The sequence below is a fragment of the Lytechinus pictus genome, chromosome 13 (genome assembly GCF_037042905.1).
Source record: "Lytechinus pictus isolate F3 Inbred chromosome 13, Lp3.0, whole genome shotgun sequence".
Classification (NCBI taxonomy): Eukaryota; Metazoa; Echinodermata; class Echinoidea; order Temnopleuroida; family Toxopneustidae; genus Lytechinus; species Lytechinus pictus.
In genome coordinates this window covers 5,618,536-5,632,900 of record NC_087257.1, presented here as the reverse complement: position 1 = coordinate 5,632,900, position 14,365 = coordinate 5,618,536, and the positions used below count along the sequence as shown (strand labels likewise).

Sequence of the window (14,365 nt, the reverse complement as noted above, 5' to 3'; positions counted from 1 at the left end):
GGGTTTTTCATCATGCTCTATCAAAATATGGTAGGAAAAAAGCTGAAATGCTAAAAAAGTTTTTTGTGATGTCATCACTTTGGTACTCTATTGTTGAAATGCTAACCAGGGAGTGGAGAATGTGCATACATTGTGTGCAGACATGCCAGGATCCAATGACCAGGGTGATAATGTATCTGTTAAGTACTTACAGATGTTGTTTCCATGTGTTTAAGTGCTATATAAAAATGGAATATTATATAATTAATCCATATTTTCCTTATAATTTCCTTGTTTCCATGTATTAAAGAGCTATATATATAAAGATGGATTATCATATTATTACTATTAATCCATATTTTTCTTATCATACAGTGACATTGACAAGATCCGGAATGGCATTGGTGACAAGCTAGGCATCATGCTTCAGTATACGGCTACCTTCGTCGCTGGTATCACCATCGGATTCGTCAAGAGCTGGAAGCTGACTCTGGTCATCCTGGCTGTCTCTGCTATACTCATTGTACCCTTGGTTGGCGCTACAGGAGTGGTAGGTAGCGACTTCTTAAGCTTGGTGTACACTAGACGTTCCGTTGCGATCCCCAATTTTCAAAGAAACTATAATATCATATGATATGAGCATTCCAGTTTGTGAAATCTTAAAGATCAAAGCTCCAAATAGTGGTATGAATAATGAAATTAAAATTGCAGTATAGTTTGAGCCTCCCTGTAGGAATATATTGTGAATGTTGGTTTTTAATTGTCATTTCATCTCTATTGAAATGACAAGAATGGCTGCATATATGCTAAAAAGATATTATATTCTGGTAAAAAAATAATATAAATATTGTAAAGATTAAGGAGGATTGTTCTTCATGGCAATGGCTTAGCGTAGCTCACACCTTTGAGTTTTAAACTGCGTATTGCTACGTTAGATGAAAACGTCAATACACAGCTAACAAGGCATACTACGCAGCAACCTATTTGATTTCAATCACACTTTTGAGCTTGCATGCAGTAAAGCAAAGTGATGCCAGCTGAATCAAGTTAAGTCACGGTAAATCATTGTTGCCCATACTTGGTCCTTGCTCCTTTTTGCTCATCGCCACTCGTCTCTGCTCATATTGATTTTGGTTGTGTTTATACTGTAGTTGGGGATGTTCGAGAAATTGTCAAACTGCCAAGCTAAAACGCACCGCTCTTTTCATCGCCTTGTGTTGCCTTTGGCTGCGATCGTCTGAATTCAGGCAATATGCAGCTGAAAGCAAGTCCAAAAGGCAAAGGCTTGGGTCTGGCTTTATAAGAGTGCAGAACAAAACATTGCACCCTGGATGCAGTGTTGTCATAAGGCAGTTCAGGGCCCTGTCTTGGAGTTGCAATTGATCTGATACAACACAACTATGGAAAGCCAGCATGTTTGTTCAAAGTTTTTTTTTTTTTCTAGATATGCTGTCTACTCATACATTCATTGTTTTCTTGACAATTCAGTATGCTTCTTGTTTACCATTGTGCAAATTTCCTGTAGGAGTAATTTAGTTTTAATTTAATTTAATTAATCCATTGATTGATTTCCATATGGTTGAGGCTGATCAGGGCCCCGTATTACAAAGAGTTACGATTGATCCAACCAATCGTAACTATGGAAATCCATCAGGGTCATAATTTTTTCTACAGGAAATTCACAAAATGTCTCTTGTAAACAAAGGAGAACACACCAAATTGTCAAGAAATCAATGAATTTATGGATATACATTCATATCTAGGAAACATTTTGAACAAACATGCATTTGATATGTTGACTTTGCTGGCTTTCCATAGTTACGATTGATCGGATCAATCATAATTCTTTGTAAGATGGGCCCCAGATCAGTCACAACTCATTGTAAGACTAGGCACAAGTCTTGACTGTGACTTTACTTCTGCTTTTCTTTTATTTGCCCTGTGATTTTCCTCCACCCCTGCAGATCATCCAAAAGATGACCAAGCAAGCCTTAGATGCCTACGCTAGGGCAGGAGCCATTGCTGACGAGGTTTTCTCAAGTATAAGAACTGTGGTTGCATTTGGTGGTGAAGAGAAAGAAGTTGTCAGGTGAGAATTTTTAGTAATAATGATAATATTGATTATTTACAGTGCACATGCATTTCAAGGAGTTAACTGCCAGGTACCCATTCACCTCACCTGGGTTGAGTGCAGCACAATGTAGATCAATTTCTTGCTGAAGGAAACTACGCCATGGCTGGAATTTGAACCCACCGCCCTCTGTTTCAAAGTTAGGAGACTAATCCACTGGGCCACAATGCTCCACACTCAAATTATTTTTGTCACTCTTCTTTTTTTTTAAGTAGTTGCATTTTTGCATATGGTGATTACTGATTTGAGTGAAGTAAATTAGGAAACAATGTGCTTTTCTTTTGAGGGGAGTGGTACTTCTGAGAATCCAAGCATTCATAAAAGGACTTGTTAGATGTTTTATCTGACAGTTACCATTGTAGCAATCAAACATCTGTGCCTCTCCGCCAATCAAAATCAAGGGATATTTACGAGTTACAAATGGTGATGAAATGCTTCCCTGGATGTCACAAAACCATATTCAGAGGTTGTGATCAACATTCAGATTACAAGGGTATACCATGTTGTTATGTGTCCGAACGGTTTGTTTTGTACGGACAATACAACATTTCCAGGAACTTTGTGATTATTACTTTAATATTTAATTGAAAGTAACATCAGACAATATTACAAAGCACAAATACATTCACAATTATTTTTTTTGTTCAATGCACAAATTTTTGAGAAAATCCAGAGCAAAAGATTTTTTATCTGCTCGACGGGCCTGACATCAGACACCCATCCTACTGTGTTTATTGCGAATATAGGATACCCCTCTAATATGCTTCTTTCACTTCCAGATACGGCAAGAACTTGGATGAAGCTAAATCGAAGACCATCAAGAAGGATGTGTTCACACTCCTCGCGCAGGGCTTCCTATTCTTCTCAATGTTCTCCAGCTATGCCATCGCCTTCTGGTGAGAACACACCCATGCAAACAATGCAAACCCTGGGAGCATTTCATGAGTAGCTCTTGTCATTGATTTTCACTGAATGTGTGTCATAAGCCACTGAAATCCTTGGCTCTCATTGGCTCAGAGTCGTATTGTTTGTGAAAATCACTGACTGCCCGTTCATGAAGTACTCCCGCTTTTTGTGTTCTTTCTATTGACCTTGATTGTGATTTTTTTTTAAAAATTGTGTTTTTTTGTAGTTAAGGCATTGATTGACATTGATTTTATTTTTTTCTTTTTTATCTGAGTTTTAAAGTTTTAATTGTAACCTATGTCTGTAATGTGTTGTAAAAATGGAGCCCTCAAAACATTGCACCTGAAAATCATTATGCACTGTGTCAAAAGCTGAAAATTATGAATGACCCAAAAATTTTATTCCTGACTCTACAAAGGTTGCATATTATTTTCCCTATGACTCCATGTCCTGGATGAAAATATGTCATTCATTGAATTCTTTCAGTGCCAAAAGTTTTGCACGTTCAAAGGTTTCACTTAATCTTGAACAAGCATGTTTGTCAAAATGGCCACATTTCTTAAACAGTCACTTCCAAAATGATGTGATGATCTGATCCACAGAGTCATTGCTATACACTTAACCCTAAAATGGCCGGGGGGGGGTTGAATCAACCCCCCCCTCAACATTTTCTGCGATCATTCTGCCGCGCGAAATTTTTTGACCGCGCCACTCGCAGAGTTTATATTTTCAAGTCTCGCGCATCTTTTGAGACCAAATTTACGACGCCCAGGTACGCGGTTCCGAAATTACGCAACATTTTGTAAGTGCATGTCAGACCAAAAATTGTTCCAAAACGTGATTTTGTGTACAAAGTCAATGCAAATTGAGTTTTCTCATCTTATTCATAAAGATATGATTATTTTTACTTTAAACAGCTGAAAGCAATTGGTTTTAGCATAATTATGCTTCAAAAAGGTTGTGCAATAAATCTGGTGAAAAAAACAAAGAAAAACAAAAGGTTGAAAAACAAAGAAATACATAAGAAATTCATAAAACAATAAAATACATAAGAAATTGATTTCCAAACCGAAGTTTTTTTCAATTGCCAATGTTAAGAATGCTACAAAGAATATTTTTACCAAAAATTAGCATTCTAGGAGCTTTATTTAGTGAATTAGAGCAAAAAGTATGATTTATGCATAAATTAGCATAATTAATTCATATAAAATAAAATCTCATTATTTTGGAAAATTTTACCATACAGCCTTATAGATTACATCGCACACTACCAGCGTGCAAATTTTTGCGGCGCTCGCGGGATCGGCGGCCGAGATCTCAGGGGGGGGTTGAATCAACCCCCCCCCCGGCCACAGAACAGCCAAAAAAGCCCGGCCTAGTTAGGGTTAAGATATCAGGTATTGGTAATGAAAAATGTCAAGAATGTAGTATGTTACGAAAGTATGTGTAGAGTGTGAACTTGGTTGTTGAGCTTTTTTATCAAATATTTTCTCTTTTTTTCTTTACTGTACAGGTACGGCACAGTTCTTTATTTAGATGGTGAGATCTCCCCTGGAGACATTCTTACGGTAAGTCAACAACTTATCAAACAATTGGTCTACTTTAACTTAGCCAACTTAGTCTACTATATGTCAGCCAATCGAAACCATGAATAGTAGTCAGATCTGAAAACTATTCAGAGATGTACACGTTTCTAACTTGGAAAAAACACAACCATTGACGTCAATGCCAATACACTAACTAAACCTCACCTGTTCTCCATGCAGACCTTCCTCGCTGTGCTCTTTGGTGCTTTCGCAGTAGGCCAAGCGGGACCAAACTTTGGAGACTTCACCACGGCCAGGGCTGCAGCGTCGTCCATCTGGGAAGTCATCGATCAGGTTAGACAAATCTTTGAAAATGTCTTATTTTCTTCTTACCCCCCCCATATTCTCTCCATTTTTTATTGCCTTGTTAAGCTTTCAGGTTTCTAGTTTTATGTAGTAAACAAAAAAGTTGTGATAGAATATTCTAAATGCCAGTGCCACTCAGCAACACCTCAGTTCTCATGATCAGAGGCAATTTTGTAGGAAGTCTTTGCATCTGATGCATTGGTCGGAATCCTTTCATCAGTTACATAGTAGCACGCAACACATTCAAGGACTCTGTTGGACAGGACCAACCAAAGCTGCATGTTTTCTAGGTGTTTTTAAAAATGCAAGGGACCTGCACATGCTTCTTACACCCGATGTGCAAACAACTTGAGAAGTTTACCTGGGCTTCATGGTGTAAATTGGAGCTTAGGTAACTTAGGTTATCTGGCTCTTTTTGGCTACAAGTCTAATTTGGGATGTGATATTTTTTAAAAGAAGAAATACTGCAACAATCAGTAGGATTTCTGATAAACTAATGCCCAGGAAACTTTATCTTTTTATTTTTTGTCATCAAAACATTATCCATTTTGAAAATGAAACTCATCATTCCCCTCCTAGGTTCCTACCATCGACTGCTTCTCGAACGACGGGAAGAAACCGGAAAAAATAACCGGTCAGGTGACGTTCGAAGGTGTCCACTTCTCTTACCCATCCAGAGCATCCGTCAAGGTGCTCAACGGCGTCAACTTGAAGGTGGACGTTGGAAAGACCGTCGCCATGGTCGGCAGCAGTGGGTGCGGGAAGAGTACCTGTATTCAGCTTATCCAGAGGTTCTATGATGTTGCTGATGGAAGTGTAAGTACCTGATTAGAATGTAACAACCTTGAAAGCTTCAAATCTGAACTACATGTAAGACCATCTTTTCCAGAAAATGTGTGACATATTTTGCAAGTCTGTCTTTGAATGTTTTTCACGGATAAATGGTGCTAAACAAATGCGGTTTGTCATCATCACCATCATGATCATCATTGTCACTGTCATCGTTATCACCATCATCATCATATCATCATCATCACCACCATATCATCATCTTCATCATCATCATCATCACTACCATCATTATCTAATCTCAGACTGCCATAGCATTCTGGAAATGGAGGACATAATTTGAATCTTGACCATTCAAAGTGTAATTTCAATCACTAATTCATGTTCATGTTACATGCACCACCCAATGTGGAGAGCCTATCTACAGAACTTGCAATTCTTGTTGCCGATCCGTGCCTATTGGCTAGATATTGCTAAGTTTCTTTTTGTTCATCTTTATGTCACCAGGAGATGTTTATTTGGTTTTTTTTTCTTTGCTTATCATGTTGCTTGAAAATGAAAAGAAAAAGGAATTATTATAATTGTGATTTGCTATTCACTTCTACTATTCACTACTACATGTATGTTGTTCATGTAAAGTCACATTGATTGGAAAGGAACTTGAAGGTCTTCAAGATTAAGTTAGTTAATAGTTCTCATTTTCTGTCATTCATGTGACTCTCCTTATCATTTAGTTTGTATTTGTTCTTTATATTTTTGTTGTTTATGCAATTTAATTCAATTCAAATAATTAAATTAAAAACGGAAATTATAATGATAATAATAAATAAATCATAAACTTTTGCCTTTTCACCGCAACCTTCAGGTCAAGATTGACGGCATCGACATCCGTGACCTCAATGTGAGCTGGCTTCGAGATCACATAGGTGTCGTCAGCCAGGAGCCAGTCCTGTTTGCCACCACGATCGAGGAGAACATCCGCTACGGGCGTCTTGATGTCACCCATGAACAGATAGAGATGGCCGCCAAGGAAGCCAACGCCCATGACTTCATCTCCAAGCTTCCAGAGGTAAGCTCCAGGAATGGTGGCCATGTGGTCACTGCTTGGCAATATCTTATGTCGAAATAATACAGTATTCAATTCAATTGTTTTATTTTCCACTTTCAATTTCATATTAACAATTATGAAATATTGGAAAAAATATTGAATATTCGATAATGGTTTTATTCTTATGTTGATATATCCTGGTAAAACAATATGCTAAAAATATTGTTTTGAAAGATAATCTCTCTTTATTGACCACAAGTGGTGTTCTGTATTGCTTTAACCCTTTTCACGTGTACTTTGCACCAATGCACACTCGGTGCCGCACGAACTTCGCATTTCACGCTCAAACAAACCATTGTTTCCCTCCCTGAAAACAATTCAACACAAAGGGGTTTGTGGCCCAGCGCTCAAAGAGCTAAACCAACTCGGAACTTCTTAAGTTGATATCCAAATGCCTGCTTTTCATGGAAAGCACCGATGAAAGTCTTACTTTCATCCCCCCCCCCTCTTCTCTGCTTTCATGGAGGTGAGTTTCATAATGAACATAAACAACAAATTTTCAGACTCCGAGATATATTGTTCTACAATATCAGGTGACATACAAGTATATGTACAGTGACACTCAAAAATTTGTGAAACCCACCAGAAAATGAACGTATTCAAAGTGTTCAAGTTCTGCCATGTATTAGATATTTAATTGTAAAGTCAGTTAATAAATGTCACATTAAATAAAGTTTGTTTCTCTGGGTTCGCCAAATATTGTTGTGTTGTTGTCTGCAGTCAACACTCAACATGAAGGAGTGTATTTTGTGGTGGGGATCACTTTACTTTGAGAACAACTGTATGTCACAATCCTCAAAATGATAATAACGGCTCAAAGCGCTTTACAGCATATTATTACCCTGGTCATTGGATTCCTTTCAATCCCTCACGAAAAGTGCACAATTTCCACTCCCTGGGGAGCATTTCTTGCATTCATCGCAGCCTCATTATCGCGCTGGCAAATTCAAACTGGCAAATCCTATCCGTGGTTGGGAAGTATACTCTAACATCCCCCCCACACTTCATTGTCTTTAGGGTTACTCCACGATGGTTGGGGAACGAGGAGCCCAGCTCTCCGGAGGTCAGAAGCAGAGGATTGCCATCGCGAGGGCGCTGGTCAGGAACCCAACAATCCTCCTCCTAGATGAAGCCACCTCGGCTCTGGACACGGAGAGCGAGGCCACGGTGCAGGCTGCCCTTGAAAAGGTGAGAACTCCTTGATCTATCAGGGATGTGGGGGTTAAGTATTTTGGCTGACTTTAGCTATTTTTTGGTATTGATTTTCAGCCTATTAAAGCTTTCTTCTGTACAAAAGTATGGGAGGTCTTTTTTCGACACTCTTCGGCTCTTTTCAGCTCTTTATTTATGATCACTCACAACCCATGATCTATATGTTGCCCTCTTAAAGTCCACCCCAACAATAAGTTGATTTGAATAAAAAGAGAAAAATCCAACAAGCATAACACTGAAAAATTCATCAAAATTGGATGTAAAATAAGAAAGTTATGACATTTTAAAGTTTTGCTTAATTACACAAAACAGTTAAATGCATATCCTGGCTGGTATGCAAATGAGGAGACTATGATGTCATTCACTCACTACTTTTGTATTTTATTATATGAAATATGAAATATTCTAATTTTCTCCTTATTGTCAAGTGATACAATGGTTAATTCCTCCCTGAACATGTGGAATTAGCATGGTTTAATAATATGTGAATCAGTCAAGTTGGTCCTTATTGTAAAGTCTATAAAAAACGAAAAGTTTTATAATTCAAACAATACAAAAACAAAAGAAATAGTGAGTGATGGACATCATCGACTGACTCACCAAGTTGTGCATAGCTGCTTTGTGAAAAAATAAGCCAAACTTTAAAATGTCATAACTTTCTTATTTGACATCCGATTTTGATGAAATTTTCAGCACTATGCTAGTTTGATTTTTCTCTATTTATTCAAGTCAGCAATTTCCTGGGGTGAACTTGACCTTTAAGATTTACGGAGGCATTGTGGTGTAACGATTCTGACTCTCATCTCTTTAATAAGAGGGTAATGGGTTCAAATCCTACTAGGGGTGTCCGATTCCTTCAGCAAGATATTCATCCATAATGGGTGGTTTCAAGTTCAGTGTCGACCTATTGATGTTGGTGTTAGGTCAATATTTATATGAGTATAACACCAAACATAAAATGAAGATGGTCCTGAGAAGTCGCTCACTAGTTTTTGAGATGTCAATAATGTGATCTGGATCAGTTTTACAAACTCGGAATAGATTTTGGAGCTAGGGGAAGCAATCCAAATTCCAACACCAACACCAATGCCAACACCGGACTTGAAATCACCCATTAATTCACTTAATCCAGGTGAGGTAAATGGGGACTTAGCAGGACTTTGTTTGTTCCAAAATCAGATCATAGACCATTCATAAAGAATGCAGTAAGTAGCCTTTTAACGCAGATAGAATGCATGCTGACGATGGTTCTTGCTTCTCAAATAAATACCAATATGGTGGAGATGTCAATTCACCCTGCCATTTCTATTGCTTACTTTACATGTAGGCCCAGCATGGTCGAACAACCATCGTCATCGCTCACCGTCTCTCTACAATCGTTAACTCGGACCTCATCTGCGCCTTCAAAGAGGGTGTGATCGCCGAGCAGGGTACCCATGGTGAGCTGATGAAGAACGAGGGCGGGGTATATCACACTCTCGTCATGAAGCAAGGCATGAAAGAAAACGAGGATAAGAAGGAGATTCCGTTGGAGGATGACGATGAAGAAGAAGAAGGTGAGAATACTTTTAACATACATGTACATGTGCATGTATTACATTTATATAATATTGACTGGTCTTGAGGGGAACATCAAATATATTGCCAGCAAAAGAATCATATTGGCCCGAGTCTTTAGACGAGGGCAATATGGGTCTTTTAAGGGCAATATATTTGATGTTCCCCGAAAGAAGGGCAGTCAATATTTTTATTATCATCCAAATCAGATATCTAGAGCAAAAATCATGATAACAGCGATATCTTTTAAGAATAGAGTTCTGTTGTGTCATGAATATATCAGTGTATAGGCTCTGCACTTTACCATTATGACGTACTTGCAAGCGCCCAGATCCAGCGTTGTCTTTATTATGACGTAGATCGTTGGTGCCCAGAACATTATGAAGCATATCACTTCATTCGCATCCTCAGAGGCCCGGATGTGAGACCAGGGAAAATACAAAGGTATATTTTGCGTCGTCTCTGCATGCAAAGTCAATACGCGCATTGAGACCGAGGAAAATACAAACAATATAACTATCCCTTCCTGATAATAATAAAATACAGGGAAATACGGTTTTGTAAATGACCAGCTCAGATGTCTGATACGGGTGATAATTTATTTTATTGAATTTATAGTATTTATTGTATTTGTTGATTTATAATGATAAAAACGATACATGGAAAATTACACTATGTTGAAAGACAGTGATGGTTTTCTGTTTGAGGTGAGGGTGAGAATAAAGATGATGATCATGATGATCATGATCATCATGATAATGATGATGATAATGATGGTGATGATTGATGATCATGGTGGTGGTGGTGGTAGTGATGATGATGATGATGTGATGATGGTGATGATGATGATGATGACATATGGTAATGATGGTGATGATGATGATTGATGATCACAGTGGTGGTGGTGGTAGTGATGATGATGAGGATATGATATGATGATGATAATGATGATAATGACATATGGTAATGATGGTGATGATGAGGAGTAGGATTGTGATTGTGATTGTGATGGAGATGGTCGTGATGAGAAAGAAGAAGAAGATGGAGATAATGATAATGGTAAATCTTAGATTGTGTTAATAATGTTATTGACAATAATTATGACAATATATCAATATTCCTTTTAATACCCATTTCATTAAAGGCAAACGGTCATCACCCCATGTGAGGTTATAATCATATTTAGGTCTTCAATATTAAACCATTAATTAAACAAATCCTTCCATATCCAAATTTCCAATAACTGCAAATTTAAAAAGAAATTAATTCTCTGATATCACCCAATATAATAATTTTCAGGAAATGTCATTTTCATTCTAGATTTACAATAACCACGACAAAAATGATTGAACCCTTTCCGAACATGTCGCTTCTTCCTGGCCACATAGTATTTGCCTTTACTCCTTTTAATACTAGTTAAAGGGTTAACTCTCTTGTATTCCTTCATGTACTTTTACCCAATGCAACACATAGTGGTCATAACAAGACGGCCACCTAGTTCTTTAAAAAAAAGAATAAGTGAAGAGGAGGGTAAGTTTCTTCCAGTTTAATAATACCACAAATTGTTTAAGCTGACACAGTCCGAAGACCACAGCTCACCTTACGATTTTTCCACAATCCACTTGTTGAACAACAAAAAACATTTACACTTAAATACTGTACATGTATAATTTTTTTTAGTTTAGTTAGTTAGTTGGAAAGAACAAATGTAGCTCATACTTTGGCACTTCTAGTCTTGTCAGTCTGTAAGTCAGTCATAATTTTTTCTCTAGGAATTTTGCTTAATGTCCTTTGAAAACAAAGGGGTTGCATACTGAATTGTCAAGTAAGCAGTGAGTGTATGAATATACATCATTTCTAGAAAATATTCTGAACAAACATGTATGTACATGTATTTTAGATGTTGACATTGCTGGCTTTCCGTAGTTACGATTGATTGGATCAATCGTATGTCTTTTTAAGACGGGGCCCTGAAGTGGTCTTGCATTACCAATCCTCGCATTTCACCACAGACAAAGAAATGGGGAACGCAGAAAAGGCGCAATGAAAAGACGCATACCTGTATATGTGCCTTTTACAGTGGAATTTCTGCTAACAGACATGGCGAAGACTTTTGTCATGGTACCTAAAGCTGTTTGTTTAGCAACGAGCAACTTTACGAACAATTAGTGATCCTTTCTTAATTTCTTTAAATTGACATTAATGATAAGTTTGTGTGTATCATTTACCACAAGAAAGGATCACCAGTTACTCGTGAGGTTGATCGTAACTTAGGAATAGCTTTATGAAACACCCACGTGGTTAGATCTGCCACTGGATGTCTGCAAACGAGTAGAAATTTGCCTATTCTAGTCTATAGTGTTTTAAATAGCCATTTCTGTTTAATTGCATGGAGCGTAATACACATTATAAAAAGAATAAATAATATGATCCAAGCTTTCATATGTTCTTCTTAGTTCAATGTCTCTATTGCATGTATGGAAGTTCGAGGGAGGGGGGGGGGGGTGTGTTTCATAAAGAGTTAAGTCTGACTTATGCAAGAAACTTGCAGTCAATTGCAAGTCTATTTTCGTTCCCGAAATCAAGCATATGCTGCGCAATTGATTGCAAATTTGCGATTGATTACTAATCTACTCCATGAAACAAGGAGTGTGATCTGATTTACTGCAGCTAAAAGTGATCAATCAATTGTGAAATTGCAACAGAATATATGCGATTGATTGCAACTATTTTCTTGCAACACCCCCCCCCCCTTCAAATTACCATTTGTGTGGGTTATAAGAGATATCACCGCATTGGTCAAATTATACTAGAGGAGGACATGCACAATTGTGTATTATTCAATAAGATCACGCATTACATATCATGTGCTCATCAGCATATACAGTGTGAACATGACTGGAGAGTCACACTTTAAATCTTTGTGTTACAATGCAAGTACACTCCTGGGCTTCAATTGGAAATAATACTAATGTATAATAATAATGTACCTTGATCAGAATTCAGATTTTTTGTTTTAACACATTTTATTCAAATACCAGAATTTTCTTTAAGCGTTATTTATGTTTTTATGTAGAGAAGCAAGCTTAATTGTATATATCTCATTGTATTTTGTTGACACACCCTTTCTTTTTTGCATGTACCCTAATTGAGTAGTTAGATGTTGTTCTTGATATATAGCAGACAAAAAAGGTGTTTTACCTTAATTATGTCCATTATGGAAGTTTTATATTTCATAATTTGTCAATTTAGGTTATATGATTTCCTTTGATATGTGTATTGATTTTTGTTTAATCCCTTCTTTATTTATATCTATTTTTTTTAAATCTGCGAGTACTGGGTTTCTCTAATTTTTGTTATTTCTAATTGCTTCTGTGCTGATGAAAATTTGAAAAATTCTTTGAGTGTTTATTTTAGACTCTATTTCTTTGTGATTTCAGATTTTATGGTGTAATCATATCTTTAACAAATAGTTAGGATTTATCATGATATCTTTTTCTTTATAAATGTGCAATTCACATGTCGATCATTATTTGGAAGAGAGAGGATGTCATTTCTTCAGATTCATTTTAATTAGATTCAATTTTTTGGTTCACCTCTGTAGAGCTAGTACTCAGTATGTGGATTATATTGAAGTATACTAGTAATCCAGCATTCCAATCTGTGGTGATCGTTTAAAGAATACATTTTCCTTTGTACATGTAGATCTATATGTTTGTGGAAAGTTATTTATGATTAATATTTTTTTCTTTAAAATAATGTCCTTGCTGCTTTGAACACATATGTCTTGCGAATTGTGATAGCATGTTAGAAAGCTGCGAAGCGAGGGTTTATATCCCAAAATTTTGAGCCCATTTGATGCTTGAAAAATATTTTTGAGAATAAAACAATCAGATATTTTTCATTTATGGTTGAGATTCTGATCAAAATTGATTTTCTTGTAAAATCGCAGATTCATCTACAAAAAGTCTAAAATCCTGTAATTCGTATTGATTGGATATTTTCTTGCATCGACAGCTTTTCAGTAAAAAATTTCAGCCTTAAAATGAAATTTCTTCAATTGAATTAAATTCATATAGCCAAGTGTAAAAATTTTGACATTAACTCTTGATAATGAGAAAATGCAGAAATATAATCTGGTGATTAAAATTTATGTGGGTATTTTTTTATTTTTTTTTTTTTCCTTTATAGATGATGTCAAGGGTGAAAAGGTGTACAGAGCTGGGTCTGGAAAGAAACTGTCACGTAATTTATCACGCACACAGTCACAGATGTCAGGAGATGATGAAAAGGAGGTAGGAAACCTGATAGATAGATGGATGGGTGGATGGATGGATGGATGGAAGGAAGGAAGGAAGGATGGATGGATGGATGGATGGATGGATGGATGGATGGATGGATGGATGGATGGATGGATGGATGGATGGATGGATGGATGGGTGGATGGATGGATGGATGGATGGATGGATGGGTGGATGGATGGATGGATGAATGGGCGGGCGGGTGGATGGATGGATGGATGGATGTATTGATGGTGGATGGATGGATTGATGGGTGTATGGGTGGGTGGATGGATGGATGGATGGGTGGGTGGATGGATGGATGGATGGATGGATGGATGGGTGGGTGGGTGGGTTGATGGATGGATGGATGGATGGATGGATGGGTGGGTGGTTGGATGGATGGATGGATGGGTGGGTGGATGGATGGATGGATGGATGGATGGATGGGTGGGTGGGTGGGTGGATGGATGGATGGATGGATGGATGGGTGGGTGGTTGGGTGGATGGA

General features: G+C 37.4%; 1 protein-coding gene across 2 annotated transcripts in view; it reads left to right on the top strand.

Moving 5' to 3' along the window:
* The window catches only part of LOC129274806 (ATP-dependent translocase ABCB1-like), a 71,213-nt gene that overhangs the window by 37,902 nt on the left and 18,946 nt on the right, over positions 1–14,365 (top strand). For both annotated transcript variants that reach the window (XM_064108685.1, XM_064108686.1), the window contains exons 7-16: positions 355–529; positions 1,944–2,068; positions 2,890–3,006; positions 4,530–4,584; positions 4,783–4,896; positions 5,488–5,724; positions 6,563–6,766; positions 7,823–7,993; positions 9,345–9,573; positions 13,766–13,869. In XM_064108685.1, the coding sequence (XP_063964755.1) occupies positions 355–529; positions 1,944–2,068; positions 2,890–3,006; positions 4,530–4,584; positions 4,783–4,896; positions 5,488–5,724; positions 6,563–6,766; positions 7,823–7,993; positions 9,345–9,573; positions 13,766–13,869 (1,531 nt within the window). The remainder of the gene's footprint in view (positions 1–354; positions 530–1,943; positions 2,069–2,889; positions 3,007–4,529; positions 4,585–4,782; positions 4,897–5,487; positions 5,725–6,562; positions 6,767–7,822; positions 7,994–9,344; positions 9,574–13,765; positions 13,870–14,365) is intronic.